Source organism: Chiloscyllium punctatum, chromosome 7 (genome assembly GCF_047496795.1).
Source record: "Chiloscyllium punctatum isolate Juve2018m chromosome 7, sChiPun1.3, whole genome shotgun sequence".
In the NCBI taxonomy this organism is placed as follows: Eukaryota; Metazoa; Chordata; class Chondrichthyes; order Orectolobiformes; family Hemiscylliidae; genus Chiloscyllium; species Chiloscyllium punctatum.
In genome coordinates this window covers 95,580,981-95,601,692 of record NC_092745.1, presented here as the reverse complement: position 1 = coordinate 95,601,692, position 20,712 = coordinate 95,580,981, and the positions used below count along the sequence as shown (strand labels likewise).

Sequence of the window (20,712 nt, the reverse complement as noted above, 5' to 3'; positions counted from 1 at the left end):
CAAGACCCTCCAGGATCCTGCATTTTATAATCAAGTTACCTTTTACTCTTCCAAACTCCGGTGCTAACTTCAACTAACCAAACCTAACCTGTTCAGGCTACGAAATCAGGGGAGGAATTCCATAACATTAGTTAGTTTGTACACCAATAATCTATTCGCATTATCAAACAAATATTCTTTAAGTAACACAAGGAGAGCCGGATTAACTGTGGGAGCTCCTAGTTTATGTCTACAAGATGAGAAGAGGTTGAACGATACAAACTAAGCACTTTCCTTGAAGCATTCAGAACTTGAGATGACCCTACCTTAATGAAGCCACAGTCCAGCGAAACATTTAATTAAAGGGGAAGAGCAGTCACTGTTGTTTTACAGACCATCACAATAACTGATGTTTACACAGCAAGATCCAGAAATGCAATGAGAGAGAGCTGAACAATAATCTATATTGACAGTGCTGTTAAGCAAGGAATGTTAACCAGAATATCAGGACTGCTTGCCTGCTCTTTATGTAATGTTCGATTTGTTCATTGAGTGGAAATATCACACAGAGCAACACAGGAGATTCCAGATGAAAACTATGATCCAATTATCCAAACAAAGAAAAATTATCTTTAAATGAAGCTAGTAAAATTAATTCCCCCTTTTCTTTTACCCTTAATAAAATCTAGATAAATATATCTTTATTATACTGAATATGTCTCTGCTAAGTTGGGGAAAGAATTTGTAATCAGAAATTCTATGCAATAATATACTGTCCATTAGGAGTTTTTATTTTAAAAGCACAGACAAAACATACAGCTAATTACATCAGAAAGAGTCAAATGTTAAGGCTCCAATTCTACATGAACAAATGAGTTGAAGCTAAATTTTTTTTTACAAAAATACATAAAAATATAAAGGACTGACAAGTGACTAACTGTGATGTTTATTATTGATGCAAGTGGTTCTAGCTGTAGTTTTATCAAAACAATTTCCCTAACTCCCCCCAGAAGCTTACAATATTTTAGTTGACTACATACAAAATATGTTTTTTTTTAAAAAATCAATGCTATTTTTAAGCAGCAATTTGTAAATAACACAGGTCGAAACACATATAAACAGTTTTAATTGCAAAGGATAAAATATCTAAAAAAACGTTGCTTCAGAAATAATATTTTACATAGTTATCTTGTTTTAGTTTTTTTATATATTTATATATAAAATATGAAGGTTTACTGTCATGGTCCTCCTCATTTATAATGAGACAGCCACCATTATGTTTTGGTGCATGGTATCTTTTTATGAAGTTTAGTTTTTCTTTTGTTGAACAAATGCAGCCAGTCATTGGTGGTCAGCCTTGACCAGTTCAAAACAATTCACAAGCTTCGAGTTTTCCTGTCATCTGTGCGGTTTTTGTGGTTTGATTAGAAATGCTGCTATGATACACACCCACAGGACTGCGGGTAAAATGTCTTTCTCCCTACATTCTACTGTCTGATGAGATTAGAGAGCAGCAATCTTGCTGTTCAGCAGTCACTATTTCACTTTTGATTTTTGCACCAGCCTCCGTCCATTTTGATTTTTTTGTTGTTGGTGGTGATTTACATTAAGTTGATTAACACATTCCATGATGGTTGTTCCTGTCAATGATGTCCACGGGTGTAATTATCTCTCTTCTCACTGGTGGAGGAGGGATTTTCATCTTGGGTTTGAAGAGATTGGACACATAGAAGGCCTGTTGGATTAAGAATGTTCTAGATTAGTAGGTTGAAGCTGTACCAGTGAAAACACACAAGTTTAACATGCAGTTTATTACACTTAAAAATGGGGTTTAACGAGCAATATCCCAATTAAACCTTTGTAAACTTTAACCAGTCTTGGTGTTTCTTTCTTTTCAATTGATTTTTCTTTGCATTTTCTTGAAAACTGTGAATACTAATTACATGGCAGGAAGAAATCTGTTGTGGTCTAGTTAAAATGACAGGGATATACAAAAATGCACGATCGGATTTGTTGGTTTAGTGAATGTGTCATTCCTACTGTGTTCTATATTAATTTAGCAGACTCAGGCTCCTCCCTGTCAATTCCCCAATTAACTTAAAGAAAGAAGATTTGTATTCACAAACTACTCAGAAATATTCCAGACACTTTACACAATATATTTTCTCTAAAATCCAATTTCTGTTGTTACTTGGACATAAATGTGAAAATTGACAATAATTTTGTAATTTCTAAAAGAATATAGCAATATTGTATGCTGGCTCATCCATATAAATGACTATTTCCTTTCTTTGAATTCCTAAGAAACTACAATCGGTAAGGCAAATTTTCTATTGACTGTATGTTTTAGCATGAAAGCATGAAGTGGTCCCATATGGAACCTTACCATCTCCAATTATCCCCGACTATCCACAGCTCCTTTCCCATTGTTGCACACATCTCATTAGTTGTTAGTGCAGGCTCTGTGTTTAACACATTAAAGGATCTGCACATTGTCATAACCCATCATTGTCAATATATAGTGCCACATAAGCAGAACTTTCCCATGTACACTGAGATTGGGAGACAATGTTCCCCATGCAGAGAATAGCATCAAATTTCACTCCAGTATAAAGGAAAAAGATCTACTTTAACTGGAAAGTCAGCTGAAATACATATTATTTGGGTAAGAGATAACAATACAGCATTATATATTTCAGTTAATATTGCTTCTTAATTTTAATTTACTGTAATTGCTTGGACATTACAATATTACTATTTGAGCTCTATGGTTCCCTGGGACTATAGTGACTTTACCTTTCTACATGATCAACCATTATGATTTTATTTCAATTAATTTAATCAAGATCGGCATATGGTCATGTTTCTAAATTTTCTTCGAGTGGTGTGTAAATAGACCCAAGCAAAGGAAACATCCTCTGGAGTTCACTAGCTTGAGATATAGATTGAATCCATTTTTTCAGTTCTCACATACAGTTAGCAGGTTATGGCCTAGAGGCAAGCTGCCAAAGATAGTCAATGAACGGATGCAATAATAAGCTAACATCCTGACTGCATGGTTACATCAGCGGACACAGTGATGTGAAAAAGGATAACACCTGACAACCCCAGGAGACAGTGAAAGAACACAACATTGTAGAAGGGTACAAGGCCTGACAGGAAGCTTTTTACAGTTCCCAACAGACCATCAAGCTTTTCAAACCCGCAACTGTGCGCTCTCCATTTCCCGGTCATTTAATTATTTTATTAAAACAATCCCATTTTAATAAAATATTTTTCCATATTCAATATTCAAGCTTCTCATGTATAACACTTGGAAAGAATATGGGATGTTCCACTAATTTGTTCTATTTCTGGACCAAAGGTAAATATTAAAAGCAACATATACGTAACACTTACTTAAAGTTGCAAAGCAAAATCATTTCTCAAGGATGTCACAATGATTGTATAAATGCACTCTAAAGTACTAGAGAGCACCTGTGTTTTAAAAATAAAATACTTTTCTTTCTGGCTAAGTTTTTGGAAAACTAAAGCCATGACCTATGACCCCATCAAAAAAAACTATATATTTGCAACTCATTCTATTCTCCTCCAATCTTCATTTCAAGCTGCACCAGACTGTTCACAACATGACCTGAAGCTGAAACTCTGACCTCATATCCTCTTCATTACAAAGACATTAATATAGCCCAGCACTCTTCTGTCTGATTGAGAATGTTGCAAGTTCAAGCTTTATACTGAGGAAATGCTGCTCTACTCTAAGAAGTTCTTTGTTTCAGAAGTGACACTTCATTACATCTTCACTAATCTGACAGGTAGGGATTTTTTTTAAAAGTCTGTGGCATTTTTCAAACAGCAGAAAGCCAGAAAATTGCTCAAGATCCCAGAGAGAAAAAGCAGGAAAAATCTATTAAAACTTGCACACAAACAGTGTCATATGGGAGAGAAAAACTGAAAACTGCGGGTACTGGAAGTCAGAAACAATAATCAAAACTGCTGGAAAAACTCAGCAGATCTGGCAACATCTGTGATGGGTAAGCAAGATTAACATTTCTGGTCTAGTGAATCAGTTTAGGCCCTGTTCTGAAGTAGGGTCACTGGATCCAAAACATTAACTCTGCTTTCTCTCCATAGATGATGCCAGACCTGTTGAGTTATTCAGTAAAAACCAGAAGAACTGTGGATGCTGTAAATCAGAAATAAAAACAGAAATTGCCTCAGCAAGTCTGGCAGCACCCATGGAGAGAAATCAGAGTTAACGTTTCAAGTCCAGTGGCTCTTCCTCAGAACTTGTTTTCCAGTAATTTCAGTTTTTGTCATACTGAAGGCCTATATTGATGCAACGAGGAAAAGTCAGACCTACGTGCGATATTCACAAGTATTCCTGGTCTTCTGCATGCGACTGGTTACTCGAACAATGTCCAATGAGATGCCACCAAAAGGCACATTGTCCCCTCCCTTCCCTTATCCGCCTTCTACAGTGACTGTGCCCTCCGGGTCACCCTTGTCCACAGTTCCTTCACTCTCAAAATCCCGCCACCGCCCCACTCCACCTTCCCCTGCAACCACCAAAGGTGTAGCCCCTGCCCATTTACTTCCTCCGTATCCCAGGGCCCAAACATACCTTCAATTTGAAGCAGCACTTTACCTACATTTTTCACAATCTAGCCTAACGCATTCACTGCTCACAATGTGGTCTACTCTACATTGGGGAAACGAAGCATAGACTGGGTGACTGCTTCACAGAACATCTATTTTCTGCCTGCAAAATAAGACCCTGAGCTTCCAGTTGCCTGCCACTTTAACACACCACCTTGTTCCCTGGCCAATATCTGTGTCTCGGACTTGCTGAAGTGCTCCAGCAAAGCTCAGTGCAAACTGGAAGATCAAAACCTCATTTTCCACTTGGGGATCCCGCAGCCCTCCGGACTCAATAACCAGTTAAATAATTTTAGGGCCTGAACTCCCCCATGTCCTAGTCCCCTACCACACTCACCGGGCCTTATTAGCACATAGTCTGTCATTACACACTACCTATTGGTAGTAACTAACAATCTCCATTAACAGCTATTCACTCTCCCAGCCAGATTGTTATCCACTCCTTTGTCTGTCCAACTGTTCTTCTCTCTGTTTGGGCTCTATTCCCACCTATCGTTTACTCTTTACTCCCCCACCCCCACCCTATTTTCTGAAGATAAACCAATATTTTGCTAGATATCATCAGTTCCGAAGATGGGTCACCAAACCCAAAACGTTAACTCTGATTTCTCTGCACAGATACTGTCAGATCTGCTGAGCTTTTCCAGCCACTTTTATTTTTGTTTCTGATTTACAGCATCCGCAGTTCTTTCGGTTTTCATCAAAATAGATTAACTTTATCTCATTGCTGTTCAGAAGTCTTGCTGTGTACAGATTGGCTGCAATATTTGCCTTATAACAAAAGTAAGTATACTGCAAAAACATTAGTTGGCTGCCTATTGATTTTGAACATATTTTAGGATACTAATGCAATTTTTTTTATTTCTTTCCTCACAAATCCATTCTCATACTTACAAAAACAGCACAACCTTCATAAAAATCAATATTCTTTTGAGCCTAAACAGAAACAGAAGTTTCCAGCCTGCAAGTATTTGACAAATACACTGTTTGTAGATGCCATTGTGTAATGTACATTCACACAATAACCTGGTCAAAGGATATGTCTAACTCTCTCTATTAAGTACAATGGGGATTCTTGAAATGGCCTTGCTCTATTTCAGGCAAATTCGGCTTCCTATACTACATTTCCTGCTCCATAAAATAAACTCATGGGGATAGGGAGGAAAATATAATTGTTCCCATATTCCATAATCCATTTACAATAAAATATGCAGAACCATCATTCTTCCCCATTTTAGCAGACACAAATGTGATCACAGTCTTCTATTTTAAAACACATTCACATTTCTTTGTAAACCATTGTAAAGTGAAATTCAGGCTAAGTGCAGATGACCATTAAGATATTTTATAACCATTAGCACCTATATTGCCGCTCAACTACATTTGTGATACATTTTTAAAATATTTCTGATGATATCATAGGCAAGAAGATATTGCTTTTCTATTCATAATTTGAGGTGGCAGATTAAAGAGAAGGCTGGTTTTGTAGCAATATTTAAGAAAATCATTCTAAAAGTAGTCCCCATGGAACAAAAGCTAGATATTCATATCCTGGTAAACCCATTCCTCCCTGTCTTCCACTCTGTGGAAACTCTGGGTCATAGACTATCAACTGTACATTGCACATGAGGACAGCGTTAACAGAGGAACTGCTCATTTCTCTTTTGGCAGGTGGAGCTCATATTTTAAATCTGAGTGGTATAGGAAAACTGTCAGAACTGTTGTTTGCAGAATATAGCCTTTTTTACTGGAAGACAATTAAATAAATTCAAGTAACTACTGGAACCAATGAAAAGTTTGAAGCAATGCACTTACAAACTGAATCACAAAGTGACAGGACTTAATTCTAAGAGCATATGAAAGGTCATAATGGGCCATACTAAGCTGATCATTTTTTCCAGGAGACATATACAGTTTATATTGTCAATAACCACAATTGCTGCAATTCCTTTCCTTTATTTGCAATGCTGGACTAACAAGCATCAACTCTCCATCTGGGAAACAGCTGTCTCTATTCAGAAGCATCAGCTTGTTGGCTACAGTGAGTGTGCAAGGATTAAACAGGAGTCAATGGTCAGCTTGTATCTTTTGTGTACTGTATGTTGCTAGCTTTTATCCTATGTCCATTATGTACAAGAGGCACAGAAATGATGCATTGTGTCTATAAAACTGGTATGGAATCAATGGTCACTTTTATATGAATATATAATTCAATAATTGGAAAATTATTACTGTACCTAAGTTCTGCTTCAAAGTAATTCATGAACATAGAAATAGAGTAGATGGGCTGCTCACAATTTCCTTGTCCTTGCCTTGTTCGTTTGGATCCACTGTTGATGTTCGGACTCCAGTTTGAACTAGTATCAGGAACAAAGTTGAAAGGTTTGGGAAATTATTTGTCCCCTTTACTGTTAGATCCAATTACCCGAAGCTGCTGGGACATGTAAAAGCATGTGCTAGAAGACTTGATAGAGCTATTGTACCAGAAGAACTGGCATGTGGGACAATGCCCCTTCTCCACTGTGGGTAGTAACCTGCTAGGCAGTCTCAACGGTGCTGCAAAAGTGCAGGTCTGGCCCATTCCTCATTTCAGTGCCACATTGATAACCCAAGCATTTTTCAGCTTTATCTGGAGATTGATAATTGACTGTGTTCACTAGGACATTTTGTACAAACTTTGAAAATAAGTATGAAAAGAATTCCCAACATCAGCCTCAACCTGAGAGCCGCCAGTATGCAGAACTTAGGGCATAAATATCAAGTAACAGTACATACTGATATCGTGTTCATGGTAGTGTGAACGATAGATATTCACATCACCAAAGAACACCATGCAAATGGTCTGTGCCAGACCACCTATTCTTATGGAAAGGTTCATGGAGAGAAAGATTGTTGACCACAGGTCCATCAGCCAGTGGTCTACACTTAAATCTTAAGAGACCCTGCAGGTACAGGAGATGGTAGACCCTATAATGCAATTTTCTAAGAAGGCTTTCAAAGTCATTGGGCAGACTACCTCATTGCCAGAACTTTCAAGCAAGCATTAAGGCTGACGAAGAAAAAGGCCTGGACCATCCAATCTCTTCCTACACTCCTGAGACTCAAATCCTTTGCATGTTGCCCTTGACAAATCATCTTGGTAAAATATTCTCTTTGGTTTGCCACAAGTATTCTGGTCTTTTGGTGCAAAGAGTTGACCTTGGCCAAGAGCTGCAGACTTGCACATTCCAAAATCTGCAACTACATGCCTGAGAGAGGCATTAAAGCTTGAAACGGGCACTGCAGAGGTGAAATTAGCAATACGTCACTGAGGCCTTTAGGTCACAGATCAAGAGGGTCCAAACTGTACGATCAAAATTATAATAAGGCATCTTAGAAGAGAACACAGTGTATGAAGAGAAGTTCATTTCTATTGCACTTCCTGGAATTTTCAACTTGAAAGGTGTGGCCTTTGAGTTGTATGCCTGCCATGGAATGCATATTGTAAATATTAAGAATATGAAATTTCATTGGAGCACCCATGCTGCATGAGATGAGTAGAATTTTATTGAACTCTAATTTTCATGTCAAAATATTTTATAATTAACTGTTCTGAATTTTATGAATAAAGTATTTTTTTTGGAAAGAAAATAGCCCCCAGTTTTCTAGTTCTCACTAGCGCTGGCCCAGATACTTTGTCATGTACAGGCAAGGCTTATGGAAAACCTGCTAAACAGCTGGCCAGTTCAGGTTTAATTCTTCCCAATAACATCAGTGCCCTTTCACATCACCCAAACACCTCACTGTTTTGTGCACTGGCTAAAACACGTTCACAAATACTTACACTATTGCACTAATACTTAATACTTTCAGTATCATTCTTGCATTTACCAATTTATACATTTCTGGTTCTGAACAGTGGAGCAGATCAGAAGGACTGGACTACTGAGCATTCAAACTAATTACTGCATTCCGTTTAATGCCAAACTTTCTCATATGAAAGAAGCTGCTTCTGAAGATCAATTTTCATACAGACAAAAGGTGTATTTAGGAACTTTTCTGTATGGAGTGTAATCAGTTGCTTTCTGCTGTAAAGTACCAGTGATAACCATCAAACAGTCTTTAAAATGAATGTCAAGTGATCATTCCAAACAGCTAAGAGTAATGGGGCTCCCTTCCAACATCTGGGTGGTAAAAATACATGAGTCAGCCTTTACAATTTGAGCTCTGGCAGAACAATACAGTGTCATGTAACAGAGAAAGATGAGAGGGTAAAGGTCACAGCTTACTACAGCATTATTAAGCAGTCGCAAAGTGCTCAGGAAGAATGTGCCTTTTAGTCAGGATATGATGATCTACAGATAAAAAATATTCAGATTCTGTCAAATGAACCAACCAATAATCAGATATTTATTAAAATGAAGAGGGTCTGACTTTCCTACACATGGCATGTATGTCCAGAAATGACAATTTGGTTATGTGTTGAAATTTTGGACTTCTCATTTGCAGAGTCATTTATGCCTTGTATTTAACTAGGTCAGAGGTTGGGAAAAGAAATCATAATCACATTACTTCCAAACTTCGAACAGCCTGAAAGAATTGAAATATCTGTAGGTTTTTTTTAAAAAATTAATAATTTGAAAAAAAGTAGTTTTTTAACAGTTTTAAGTAATTTGGTTTTGCATGTTTTGTTTTGGTGGGTTGTAATTAGATCTGTTTCCCCTCTTTCTCAAATCAACCTTCACATAGTTTGAGCAATCTTATTTCAGTCTAATGTACAAGCTGCTACTAAAAAGCTGAGACCTAAACACAATGAATATGTTGTTGCCTACTTCAGAGTTTTTTCATAGTCTTCTAATTATATGACCAAGAGCATGCAATTATTGTTGTCCACTCACTCTAAAAACCAAAAATCATGGACAACAGGAGATATGTATCCTATATACTGGGAAAAGTAAATGATTTATAAGTCATGCACTCTCATTTACAAAACCTGCAACAAAAGGATCAATATCAAGGAATAACAGACAACAAAAATCCAAGTTCTATAATTTTTAAAATGCCAACTATGGCTCAGTGAGTAGCATTCTCACTTTGGAGTTAGAAAGTTATGGGTTCAGGTCCCTCTAGGGATTTCAGCACATGAACCTTGGCTGATACTACAGTGCTAAGGGAGAGTTGCCACTTACTGAATGAAACATTAAACCAAAGCCCCATCTGTCCTCTCAGGTGGACATAAAGATCCCATAACTCTAGTTCAAATAATAGCATGCGAGTTAAGAACATAGAACACTTCAGCACAGGAACAGGGCTTTGAACCACCATGTCAGTGTCAACCATGATGCCATTCTAAACTAATCCCATTTGCCCGAAGAATGAATTAGAATAAATATGCACAAGCTCTCTTGCATTTTAGAAGCTAGCTGCTTCATAACCTGGCTTGGCCACTTTGTGATTCTTTAAATGACACTGAATCCTCCAATAATGAAGTGAAGCAGACAAGTCCTGAAGTTGAAAAATCCCAACAAACTAGAGAATCCTATCCATGCAACAATTGGTTCATGGCACTATCAATTTAAAGATTCTTCCCCACCAACACCACTCCCACACATCTCCCACCATCCCAATTATCCTAATTGCCGGAATGTATACTAATAACATATATTTACACTGCTGCCCATCCCTGACTCTGTCACAGCTTCAATTTCCCTGGGACGAGAAAGGAAACAATATATTCAAAGCAACACAGTACTGATACAAATTAGAATGGTTGATTCCACTGCAATTAAGAGTAATATATTCAAAACTGATTATTTAGGTCTTGAAAACAATCACTGCTGTTATTTCCTCAAAAGTAATGTCTCCTTCTATTTATAATTAATATGTCATAGAAATTCTTTATTTAAAGGAAATATAAATATATTTTTGATAATCAAGGAAGATTTTTAAGCCAGAAACTCAGGTCTTTAAAAATGAGTAGAGACAAGTAAACTGGTTCAGCCATTTTTATACAATAAATCAGTTTGAACACTTAAAACGTGTGCTGGCAAATTATTCACATATGAATCATTCATTGGTGACAGATATTATCTTATGTTAAATAGGTTATTTCTAGGATTCTTAAAAATTCTTGTTTTTCAAGGAATTGCTATCCTAACCCAGGTTTATGAATGTATATTTTCCACTGAATTCAAATCTTAAACTTGTAAGCCCTTAATTCTAAATTTTTTTAAGACAGTCATTAAGTCTACATTCATCACATTCTTTCAACCAACTTTCAAGAGGGAAAAATTCTATATTCCCAGGCCAGAGGCATTGTGGATCACAGCCCTTGGAGATGTACTTCAACATCTTCATGTGAATCAACACCTTGTTTTTCAATCATGGCTTCTCCAGCATTCAATCACTTAAATAGCTTCGCCATCAGCCCCTTATTATCTTTTATTGTATCTTATAATAATACAATAAGCTCCCTAGACCCTGAGCATTTGATTGTTCAGAGTCCTTTTAGCATATCGCCATCTTTGTAGCTTTTGGAGTTGGAGTTCAATGATCACCTTTTGTACTGGCACATTCCATAGTAAGTATGTCAAAAGAGTAATTATTGCTATTAAAAAACTATTTTATGTTCACCTATTTTTCAGATGAAATAAGCATTCTTTAGGGTCCTAACTAATTTTTGACTTGTTACTAAATGTTAAAACATTTGTTGTATTTTCTTTAGCATTCACAAATAAACCAACAAACAGATCCTGTTTGCTTTTCTATTCAGTATTTAGTAGTTAATTGAAAATGTTAATATTAATTCTGGTTGATTTCCCTTTTTTCTCCCAATGTAACTTAAGATTTATTTCTTCTCAGTTATTTCATATTGGATAATTTACTCATCCGTGTCTGCTTATGCTTGCTTAGATTCTATTTGCTAACCTTCTATTTGCATTCATTTTCATGTAGTATGCTTCAAAAGTATTCTATTTAGACTCAACTGGGGTTTTGTTCATTCCCTTTCCCAGTTAATTATGTGGACCTATTTTCTCATTCCATTAAAATTATCTTTTTAAAATTAACTGTTGGCCTTAAGATCACACTTAACATTTTAACTTAATATTTTAATATTAACTTAATATTTTCTAAAGATTCTACCATCCAAGGGTGGTACTATTTAAGTTCTCTACATGTTACCTAAGACATTTACCAATTTCAAGTAAAGAAGTTTAATAGATCTTGCAGCTTACTTCATATGTCAGATGATGCAGCAACATAGCACTTCCTAACTTGGATAAGAAGCCACTCTGGGATTCCTAATTTAAAAGTAATTGCCTAAAATTACTTATTAAAACAGACTACTATGTTTCATATACCCTTATCTATCAGATTAGAAAAGAATGAGGGAAGAAATACTTTGTATTTATATCTCACTTTCTACAATCTCATACATCCCAAGGTACTCTACAGCCAACAACATGCTGTAAAATGTAGTCACAGTTGTAATGTAGCCAATACTTAAAGTAAGGTCCCACAAAAACCTTAACAACTAAGTAAATTGATTTGTAGTAGTGACTGTAAACATATTATCTAATCATTATCACAATATATGCAAATTGGCTGTTGTTTTACCTACCTTAAGATATTGGCTGCATTTTCGGAAATGCTAAAATAAATATGTTTAACTGAGACATTCTAAGGTTATAAAAGATGCAATGTAAGTGCAGTTTCTTTTAACTTTTCTTCTCGTTTCTAATGTAAATATTGTCTAACTACTTAATTGGAGACTCAAAACATCTGAACAGATCCTATAATCAACAGTGTTCTGTAGAAGAATTAACGCAAGTCCATCCACAGCAACATTTCGACCCTAATGATCAAGAATTGTACAAAATGATTGTTATGACTAGGCTTTAAAGATTTGTCTTAAATTGTCTCTTTTACATTAAGGTAAAATAGAATGCCTTGAAATGGGAGAGAATGTAGTGTTGTGCTGAAGTCTACCAGGGAATAGCCATTATAACTAGGTTGCCATGGGAACAGGGAAAATCAGGAGAAGACCTATTGAAAACTAGATGCAGGCTTTAATATCTGAATACAAAGGAGAAGGCAGCTGTTCTTGCTGCTTGCAGACTCCAACTTTCAGAGGCAGTCAGACAGAAAACAATGCTATGAAAGGTCGAAGGACAGATTTTGGATTAGTCACCAAATGGCATGCTGGTGAGGATGGAACCGCTTTTTGAAGGAACTTATCTTGTGGTGGAAAATTGAAAAGCAAAAAGTCACGAGTGAATACCTACCTGCTGGAAGTCCATTCAAATACTGAATGAAAAATAATTTGATTAAAAGGACAGTGGAAGATTGGGCGGCACCATGGCTTGGGTGAATTGGCCATGCTACATTGCCCATAGGGTTCAGGGATGTGTAGGTTAGAGGCATTATCAGGGGAAATGTAGAATAATAGGGTAGGGTGTGGGTTTGGGTGGGATACTCTTTGGAGGGTCGGTGTGGACTTGTTGGGCCGAATGGCCTATTTCTACACTGTAAGGAGTTGATGACAGTTACTCAATGATTTACCCATGTTGGACAGACGTGCCTAATCATTGTGAGAAATTTAGGAATTTAAATGCATTTCTATGTATCTGCTACGAATTTCCCAGAGCTTATACATGGAGTGTGGGATTTTCAGCTCTTAGGAATTTACTGGGGAATACAATTTTAATGCTTTTTTTTGCTTAATAAGTCATATTAGTCAATGTTCATTTTATTTTGTTTGTTACAGTCATATCTTAAAATATTAACTCTGCTTTCTCTCCACAGATGCTGCCAGGCTTGCTGAGTTTCTCCAGCAATTTCTGTTTTTATTTCAGATCTCAAGATATCTTGTGATATCTTATCATGTAAATCCTTTGAGGAGATCATTGAAAAAAATATTTCTCTTTTACTACAACATCACAATATGATCAAACCAAGCACTCAGAGTCCCGAGTGATCCACACTGATTGATTAATGACGATTGCTGGTAGACATTATCTTTATACCAGATCTGGGTTGAACACACACTCACAAAACACATGATCCCAAGAGACCAAATTAACAGCGATAGCAGTCCTTTTTTCCAATGATTTTTACTGTGAATAACAGGTCCCTAATACTACATGGTTTTCTGCAAAAGTGTTAAGTTTTGCTGGGTATGATTCAAGATATAACATCTACATACTTCTTCAATAAAGTGTAACACTCCACCACAACAGTGTTTGCCCTTATTTTTAATGGAATGAAACTCATTCACATTGTGGTTTTCTTAAATCTTGCAGATTTCCAAGTCTTTGACCTGATCAATAAGGCACAGTATGTGTCTAGCTGGCCAGTTCTGTTTCTGGTTAATATTAACTTCCAGGATGGCACTGGTAGGAGTAGTCTATAGGTCCTATAACATAGCAGTAATAATTGACCTAATGTCAGGACACTTCGTCAGACCCTGAGTGAAGAACTACCTAAGAAGGAAAACCCCAGTAAAATTAGTGGATTTAAATTAGTAAAATTCTGGTCCAATACATTGTGTATACTTCAAAATTCAGGACAAGTATGAACAATACCTTCATTTCCATGTACTACTTTTTGGATGAAGAGTCACCGGACATAAAATATTAACTCTGCTTTCTCTCCACAGATGCTGCCAGGCTTGCTGAGTTTCTCCAGCAATTTCTGTTTTTATTTCAGATCTCAAGCATCCACAGTTCTTTGTTTTATTATATTGCTAATTTAAACTGGTATTTCTCACTGGGACATTATTAGATTGCAATTTGAAAGCTTTGAATTTAATTCAAGTGACCATACTCTGAGTATTTGTACTGCTGCACCAAGATTTTGCAATTTTGTGCAGACTTTCTAGGAAGTTCTAATCTAAAACAAAATGACAAAGATCTCTTTGCATTATCAACATTGTGACTGCATTCATCTGTTTCTAGTAAAGCATTTTCTAAGGTTTTTTTACAGAAGTTTTGCGAACAGAGCCAGCATTAATCATTTTCAGAAGTACTCCAGGTGAAGAACACACATAAGTGCAAAGGAAAATGTTACTTAGAAGGGGAAGTAGATTTTGATTTGACATATTTTAGTTTCCTTTAAGATACAGTGTATTTTCTAGATAATATTATTGGTAGGAGGGTTTGGTTAAGAAAAAGAAGGAAGCATATGTAAGGTATAGACAGGATAGATCATGTGAACCCTTAGAATGTATAAAGGCAGTCGGAGTATACTTAAGAGGGAAACCAGGAGGGCAAAAAGGGGACATGAGATACTTTGGCAAATAGAGTTAAGGAAGATCCAAAGGGTTTTTACAACTACATTAAGTACAAAAGGGCAACTAGGGAGAGAATAGGGCTCCTCAAAGATCAGCAAAGCAGCCTTTGTGTGGAGCCGCAGGAGATGGGGAAGACACTAAACTAGTATTTTGCATCAGTGTTTACTCTGGAGAAGGACATGGAAGATATAGAATGTAAGGAAATAGACGGTGACAACTTGAAAAATGTCTGTATTACAGAGGAGGAAGTGCTGGACATCTTGAAATGCATAAAAGTGGATAAATCCCCAGGACCTGATCAGATGTAACCTAGAACTCTGTGGGAAGCTAGAGAAATGATTGCTGGGCCTCTTGCTGAGATATTTGTATCATCAATAATCACAGGTGAGGTGCCGGAAAACTGGAGGTTGGCTAACGTGGTGCCACTGTTTAAGAAGGGTGGTAAGAACAAACCAGGAAACTATAGACCGGTGAACCTGACGTCAGTGGTGGGCAAGTTGTTAGAGGGAATCTTGAGGGATAGGATGTACATGTATTTGGAAAGGCAAGGACATGATTAGGGAAAGTCAACATGGCTTTGTGCGTGGGAAATCATGTCTTACAAACTTGATTGAGTTTTTTGAAGAAGTAACAATGAAGATTGATGAGGGCAGAGCAGTAGATGTGATCTATATGGACTTCAGTAAGGCGTTCGACAAGGTTTCCCCATGGGAGATGGGTTAACAAGGTTAGATCTCATGGAATACAGGGAGAGTTCATCATTTGGATACAAAACTGGCTCAAAGGTAGAAGACAGAGAGTGGTGGTGGAGGGTTGTTTTCAGACTGGAGGCCTGTGACCAGTGGAGTGCCACAAGGATCGGTGCTGGGTCCTCTACTTTTTGTCATTTATATAAATGATTTGGATATGAGCATAAGAGGTACAGTAGTAAGTTTGCTGATGACTCCAAAATTGGAGGTGTAGTGGACAGCAAAGAAGGCTACCTCAGATGACAATGGAATCTTGATCAGATGGGCCAATGGGCTGAGGAATGGCAGATGGAATTTAATTTAAATAAATGCAAGGTGCTGCATTTTGGGAAAGCAACTCTTAGCAGGACTTATACACTTAATGGTGAGGAGTGTTGCTGAACAAAGAGACCTTGGAGTGCAGGTTCATAGCTCCTCGAAAGTAGTGTCGCAGATAGATAGGATAGTGAAGAAGGTGTTTGGTATGCTTTCCTTTATTGGTCAGAGTATTGAGTATAGGAGCTGCGACCTCATGTTGTGGCTGTACAGGACCTTGGTTAGGACACTTTTGGAATATTGCATGCAATTCTGGCCTCCTTCCTGTCAGAAGGATGTTGTGAAACTTGAAAGGGTTCAGAAAAGGTTCACAAGGATGTTGCCAGGGTTGGAGGATTTGAGCTATAGGGACAGGTTGAACACACTGGGGTTGTGTTCTCTGGAGTGTCGGAGGCTGAGGGGTGACCTTACAGAGGTTTACAAAATTATGAGGGGCATGGATAGAATAAATAGACAAAGTCTTTTCCCTGGGGTCGGGGAGTCCAGAATTAGAGGGCATAGGTTTAGGGTGAGAGGGGAAAGATATAAAAGAGACCTAAGGGGCAACCTTTTCACGCAGAGGATGGTACATGTATGGAATGAGCAGCCAGAGGCTGGTACAATTGCAACATTTAAAAGGCATCTGGATGGGTATATGAATAGGAAGGGTTTGATTAGATTAGATTAGATTAGATTACTTACAGTGTGGAAACAGGCCCTTCAGCCCAACAAGTCCACACCGCCCCGCCAAAGTGCAACCTACCCATACCCCTACATCTACCCCTTACCTAACACTACGGGCAATTTTAGCAGGAGGGATATGGGCCAGGTGCTGGCAAGTGGGACTAGATTGGGTTGGGATATCTGGCTGGCACGGACGGGTTGGACTGAAGGGCTTGTTTCCATGCTGTACATCTCTATGACTCTGTGATTTGATAACTGCACTCAGGTTGCCCCATCATCTTGAATTGCAGCTATTCCTTGTATAAAGGTCTGAAAAGAATATGAATATAAAATCAGGAACTATTTATGGCACAACAGTCAGATCTTTATTTCTGCAACCAGTTGCCAAGTCTTATTCAACAACACCTTCCCAATCTGCAGTTTCAGCCTCCTAGAAGAGCAAGGACAGCATACACAAAGGAATGCCACCATATATACATTCCCCTCCAAGCCACACAGTATCCTGACTTGGAACTATAACATCATCCCTTTGCTGTCACTTCCAAAATCTGGAACTCCCTCCTTGTAGCACTGTGGCTGTGCCCAAATAGCACAGGGACTATTGAGACTTTAAGAATGAGGCTGCCAACCCCTTCTTCAGGGGCATATGGGTGGGGCAAAAATGTTGATGATGCTCATTTTGCATGAATGAAGAAAATAAAACTTAATTGCATGAAAATAATCAAAGCAACATTGTTCCATATTTCCAACTGTCCTTGGGGGTTAAAGGGATAAAATGACCTCTTGTAACAAGACAAAAACTCTCATTTCAGGATAAATATGGCTCATGCAGTGCAGTGCCTCTGGTAGGTATTAAGATCTGTTTTCATAATCAAGTTTAGTTTTGAAGAACTATTCCCTTCTAATAGCTGAGTCCAGGGAATGCAGTATGTCCAATGATGATCTGTGCAAAAGCTTCAAGGTGAAGTGAGGCTTCAGTATTAACTGAGTGGACATTAACAAATGAACCTAAAGTGTAGCTGTAAACCATATATGCCTAATGTAAAATTTAATTTGGAGGTCCTAATTGTCTTTCATACTGAAAGTTTTCTTCTGCATTGACCTACTGTCATTATCTGAGCTTTGCAGATACCCCAGTGAACTACATCTTGCAAACTTGACTTGTAACGCTTCACACAGTATGTGTCTAATCAATATAGCACACAACTCCTTAACCTTGTAATGTGTGTTCCAATATCTGATCAGTGATTTGAAATATTCTTATCCAAACAATCTTAGAAAGGCTGAGAGTTTAAATGGATAAAGTGCAGTTTTCCACTGCAACTGACTGTACAATAAATTAGCTAAGCACTTCTTCATTGTGGAAAAAAAATGACTTATTGGTTGTAAGTAAATATTATTATTTCACGTAGATACGCCAACTCAACTGAAACCACATCAAAGTGTCTGCACTTTGGCGTGCTTGTTGGTAATATCTGACTCACAAACCTTTTCAGTTCACTACTGGAGAACTAAAGGAAAGATTAAAATTATATCAACAAAACCTAAAGGTTACCGCTGTGATTTTGATCACTGAACCAAAGAAAAAGGCAGCTGACAAGTTTTAATCCATACCACATGATTTCCTTTCTGAATTGCCTTTCTCCATTCTGTGGTATAAATTATAGTCTTGCAGTAAAATGAGTATAGATGTACCCTCCAAATGTAATGCTGACCTCAACCAAACGAAACTGTAATCAAATGTTCGCCAAGCATGATGAGCGCACATTCTTGAACCAGCAGTATTTTCTCACAGAAAAAAATTGGCAGGTAGAACTGGAGTAGGTAATAATTTCCACTTTCCACATTTCCTCTGTTCTCCATTCTCAGGGAGCTGTGATTGCTAAGTTCAGAGTCAGAATTGAATCTTGACTCATGGTCACTGAGGAACTGCTTTAAACTCTAAAAAACCGATTCTACTGAGAAAGGATTGCAAAATGCAATGACATCACACTTACAATGAAATAAGCCACCAGGGCCCCCTGCACAAAGCCAGCCAAAACATCTGTGGGATGATGCTTATGGTCCGAGACTCGAGACAGCCCAGTGTAAAAAGCCATCATCACCAGTGTGAACTGGAGCAGAGGTCGAAGGAGCCTGCCTCCCCTCCATGTGAACCGGGCCTGTAGATAAAACTGAAGACATGAAGAGAGAGACAATTACTTTCCAAATAAATATTACACCCTCAAATCTCATAGCTTTTAATATCATCATAAAATACACAATACATTAAAGAAGTTTCAAAATGCTGACAAGTATCACATGTGGATATTAAAACACAAATGTCATGAAATTGGATAAGATACAACTAGACCACAACTGCATTTACATTTCAAACTACTTGCTTAATACCATGGGTGCAGCACACAATTAGGACTAAGTATACTGCTGAGTGGCTGCACACCTGAGCCCACATGTAAATGCAGGAGAGGCCGGCATCACTAAAATGACCCTGCAATACTAAAGCCAGCCTGGGCCTCTTAGAAGAAAAGGGTATTTTGGCTAGAGCACCATTTTGCTGGAAGTGCCTGGGAAAACAGTGCTCATGTAGGAAGAGCTCACCAGTTGTGCAACGAGGCAAAACGCATGCACCAAGGTTCTCCTGGAGTTTGGAGTTGATGGTGAAGAAAAGTGTTCAATCAACAGAGAAACTGATAAGTGCCAACTGCTGGCTGGAGAACTGATTAGAGCCCTGCATGGTCACGTGTCAGAAAAGTCTGCTGCATCTTGAAACACTCAGGCACTTCACAGTCCAGCAGCAGGCCTTCACTTGGAAACAAAGGAGCACAAGTCCCACTCAGCTAGGGAAGCCACTGGCCTTTCCACAAGGGCAGATTTCAGAACACTGAGCAAAGATACAGTCTAGTGAGAAAGAAACACTCTAGCAGAGGGTGGACCATCCATGTCAAACCAAAGATGGCATTCAAATAAAAGACAAAAACGAGCTATTCCAGATAGATTAGAGGGAAGTCAGAAGATTGGACATAATATATAATACAGCGAAGAAAACAAACTAAACCAAAATGAGGGAAAACATTACAGTACTGGAGAAAGCCGGCTCAGAACATAAAAACATACAATAATAGTTTCTACTGGTACTTAAACAGTATGAGAGTAAGTAAAGGTAGCATTAATCCTCTAGAGTGTGTGTCTGGGGAAGTACAGAAGGAAAATAAGGAAATAACAAATATTGAATAGATCTTTTGAACTCATCTTCAATGTACCAATGTATAAATAACATTCCCAACATAATTGTAAATCAAAAGATGAAACAGAGGGACGATTGTCAAACAATTACAATCATTAGGGAAAAGGTGCTGCCAAAACATTTAGAACTAACAGTCCCCAGCTCCAGACAGACTTCATCCAAGTGCCTTAAAAGAAGTAACTGCTGAGATAGTGGATTTACTCACTTTCATTCTCCAAACTTCCCTAGATTCTAGAAAAGTCAAAGATTTGAAAAAGCAAATGTAGCTCCCCTATTCACAAAAGATTTAAACGTAAACTAGGAAAATAAAAGACTGTTAATCAAACAACTGTTATAGGGGAAATGACAGAATCTATTGTTAAGAAATTTTAGCCAGGGACTTCAAAGTCAAATTGTGATCAGGCAGAGACCATACGGTTTTGTGAAAGAGAAATGGTATTTGGTCTATTTATTAGAGTTCTTTGAGGAAGTCACAAACAATATTGATAAAGGAAAATCTTATGAATACGCTGTATTTAAGATATCCAGCAGGCATTTGATAAGGTGCCACATCAAGAGTCATTACACAAAATCCATAGCGTCCAGAATAATATATTAGCCTATATAAAGGATTGGCAAGACGTAATAAGTGGATTGGACTAGTGCTTCATATTTGCAATTTATTTGGCAATTTCAATGACTTGGATGAAGTATACAGCTGCTAAATTTGCAACTAGGTAGAAGAGTAAATTAGGAACAATGTTAAGGAATCTACAGTGGGATACAGATAGGTTATGTAAGTAGACAAAAAAATTGGCAGATGCACTATAATGTTGAAAAATATGAACTTT

The 20,712-nt window shown here is 37.6% G+C and overlaps 1 protein-coding gene across 4 annotated transcripts in view; it reads right to left on the bottom strand.

Annotated features, from left to right (window-relative positions):
• Positions 1 to 749: 749 nt before the first annotated feature.
• The window catches only part of plpp3 (phospholipid phosphatase 3), a 145,279-nt gene continuing 125,316 nt past the window's right edge, over positions 750 to 20,712 (bottom strand). For 2 of the 4 annotated variants that reach the window (XM_072574372.1, XM_072574371.1), the window contains exons 5-6: positions 18,633 to 18,809; positions 750 to 1,714 (exon numbers count right to left, since the gene is read on the bottom strand). In XM_072574372.1, the coding sequence (XP_072430473.1) occupies positions 1,595 to 1,714; positions 18,633 to 18,809 (297 nt within the window). In that variant the 3' untranslated portion in view covers positions 750 to 1,594. Of the gene's footprint in view, positions 1,715 to 6,875; positions 6,996 to 18,632; positions 18,810 to 20,712 lie in introns of all 4 variants that reach the window. The other 2 variants (XR_011961161.1, XM_072574373.1) reach the window with 2 other exon arrangements.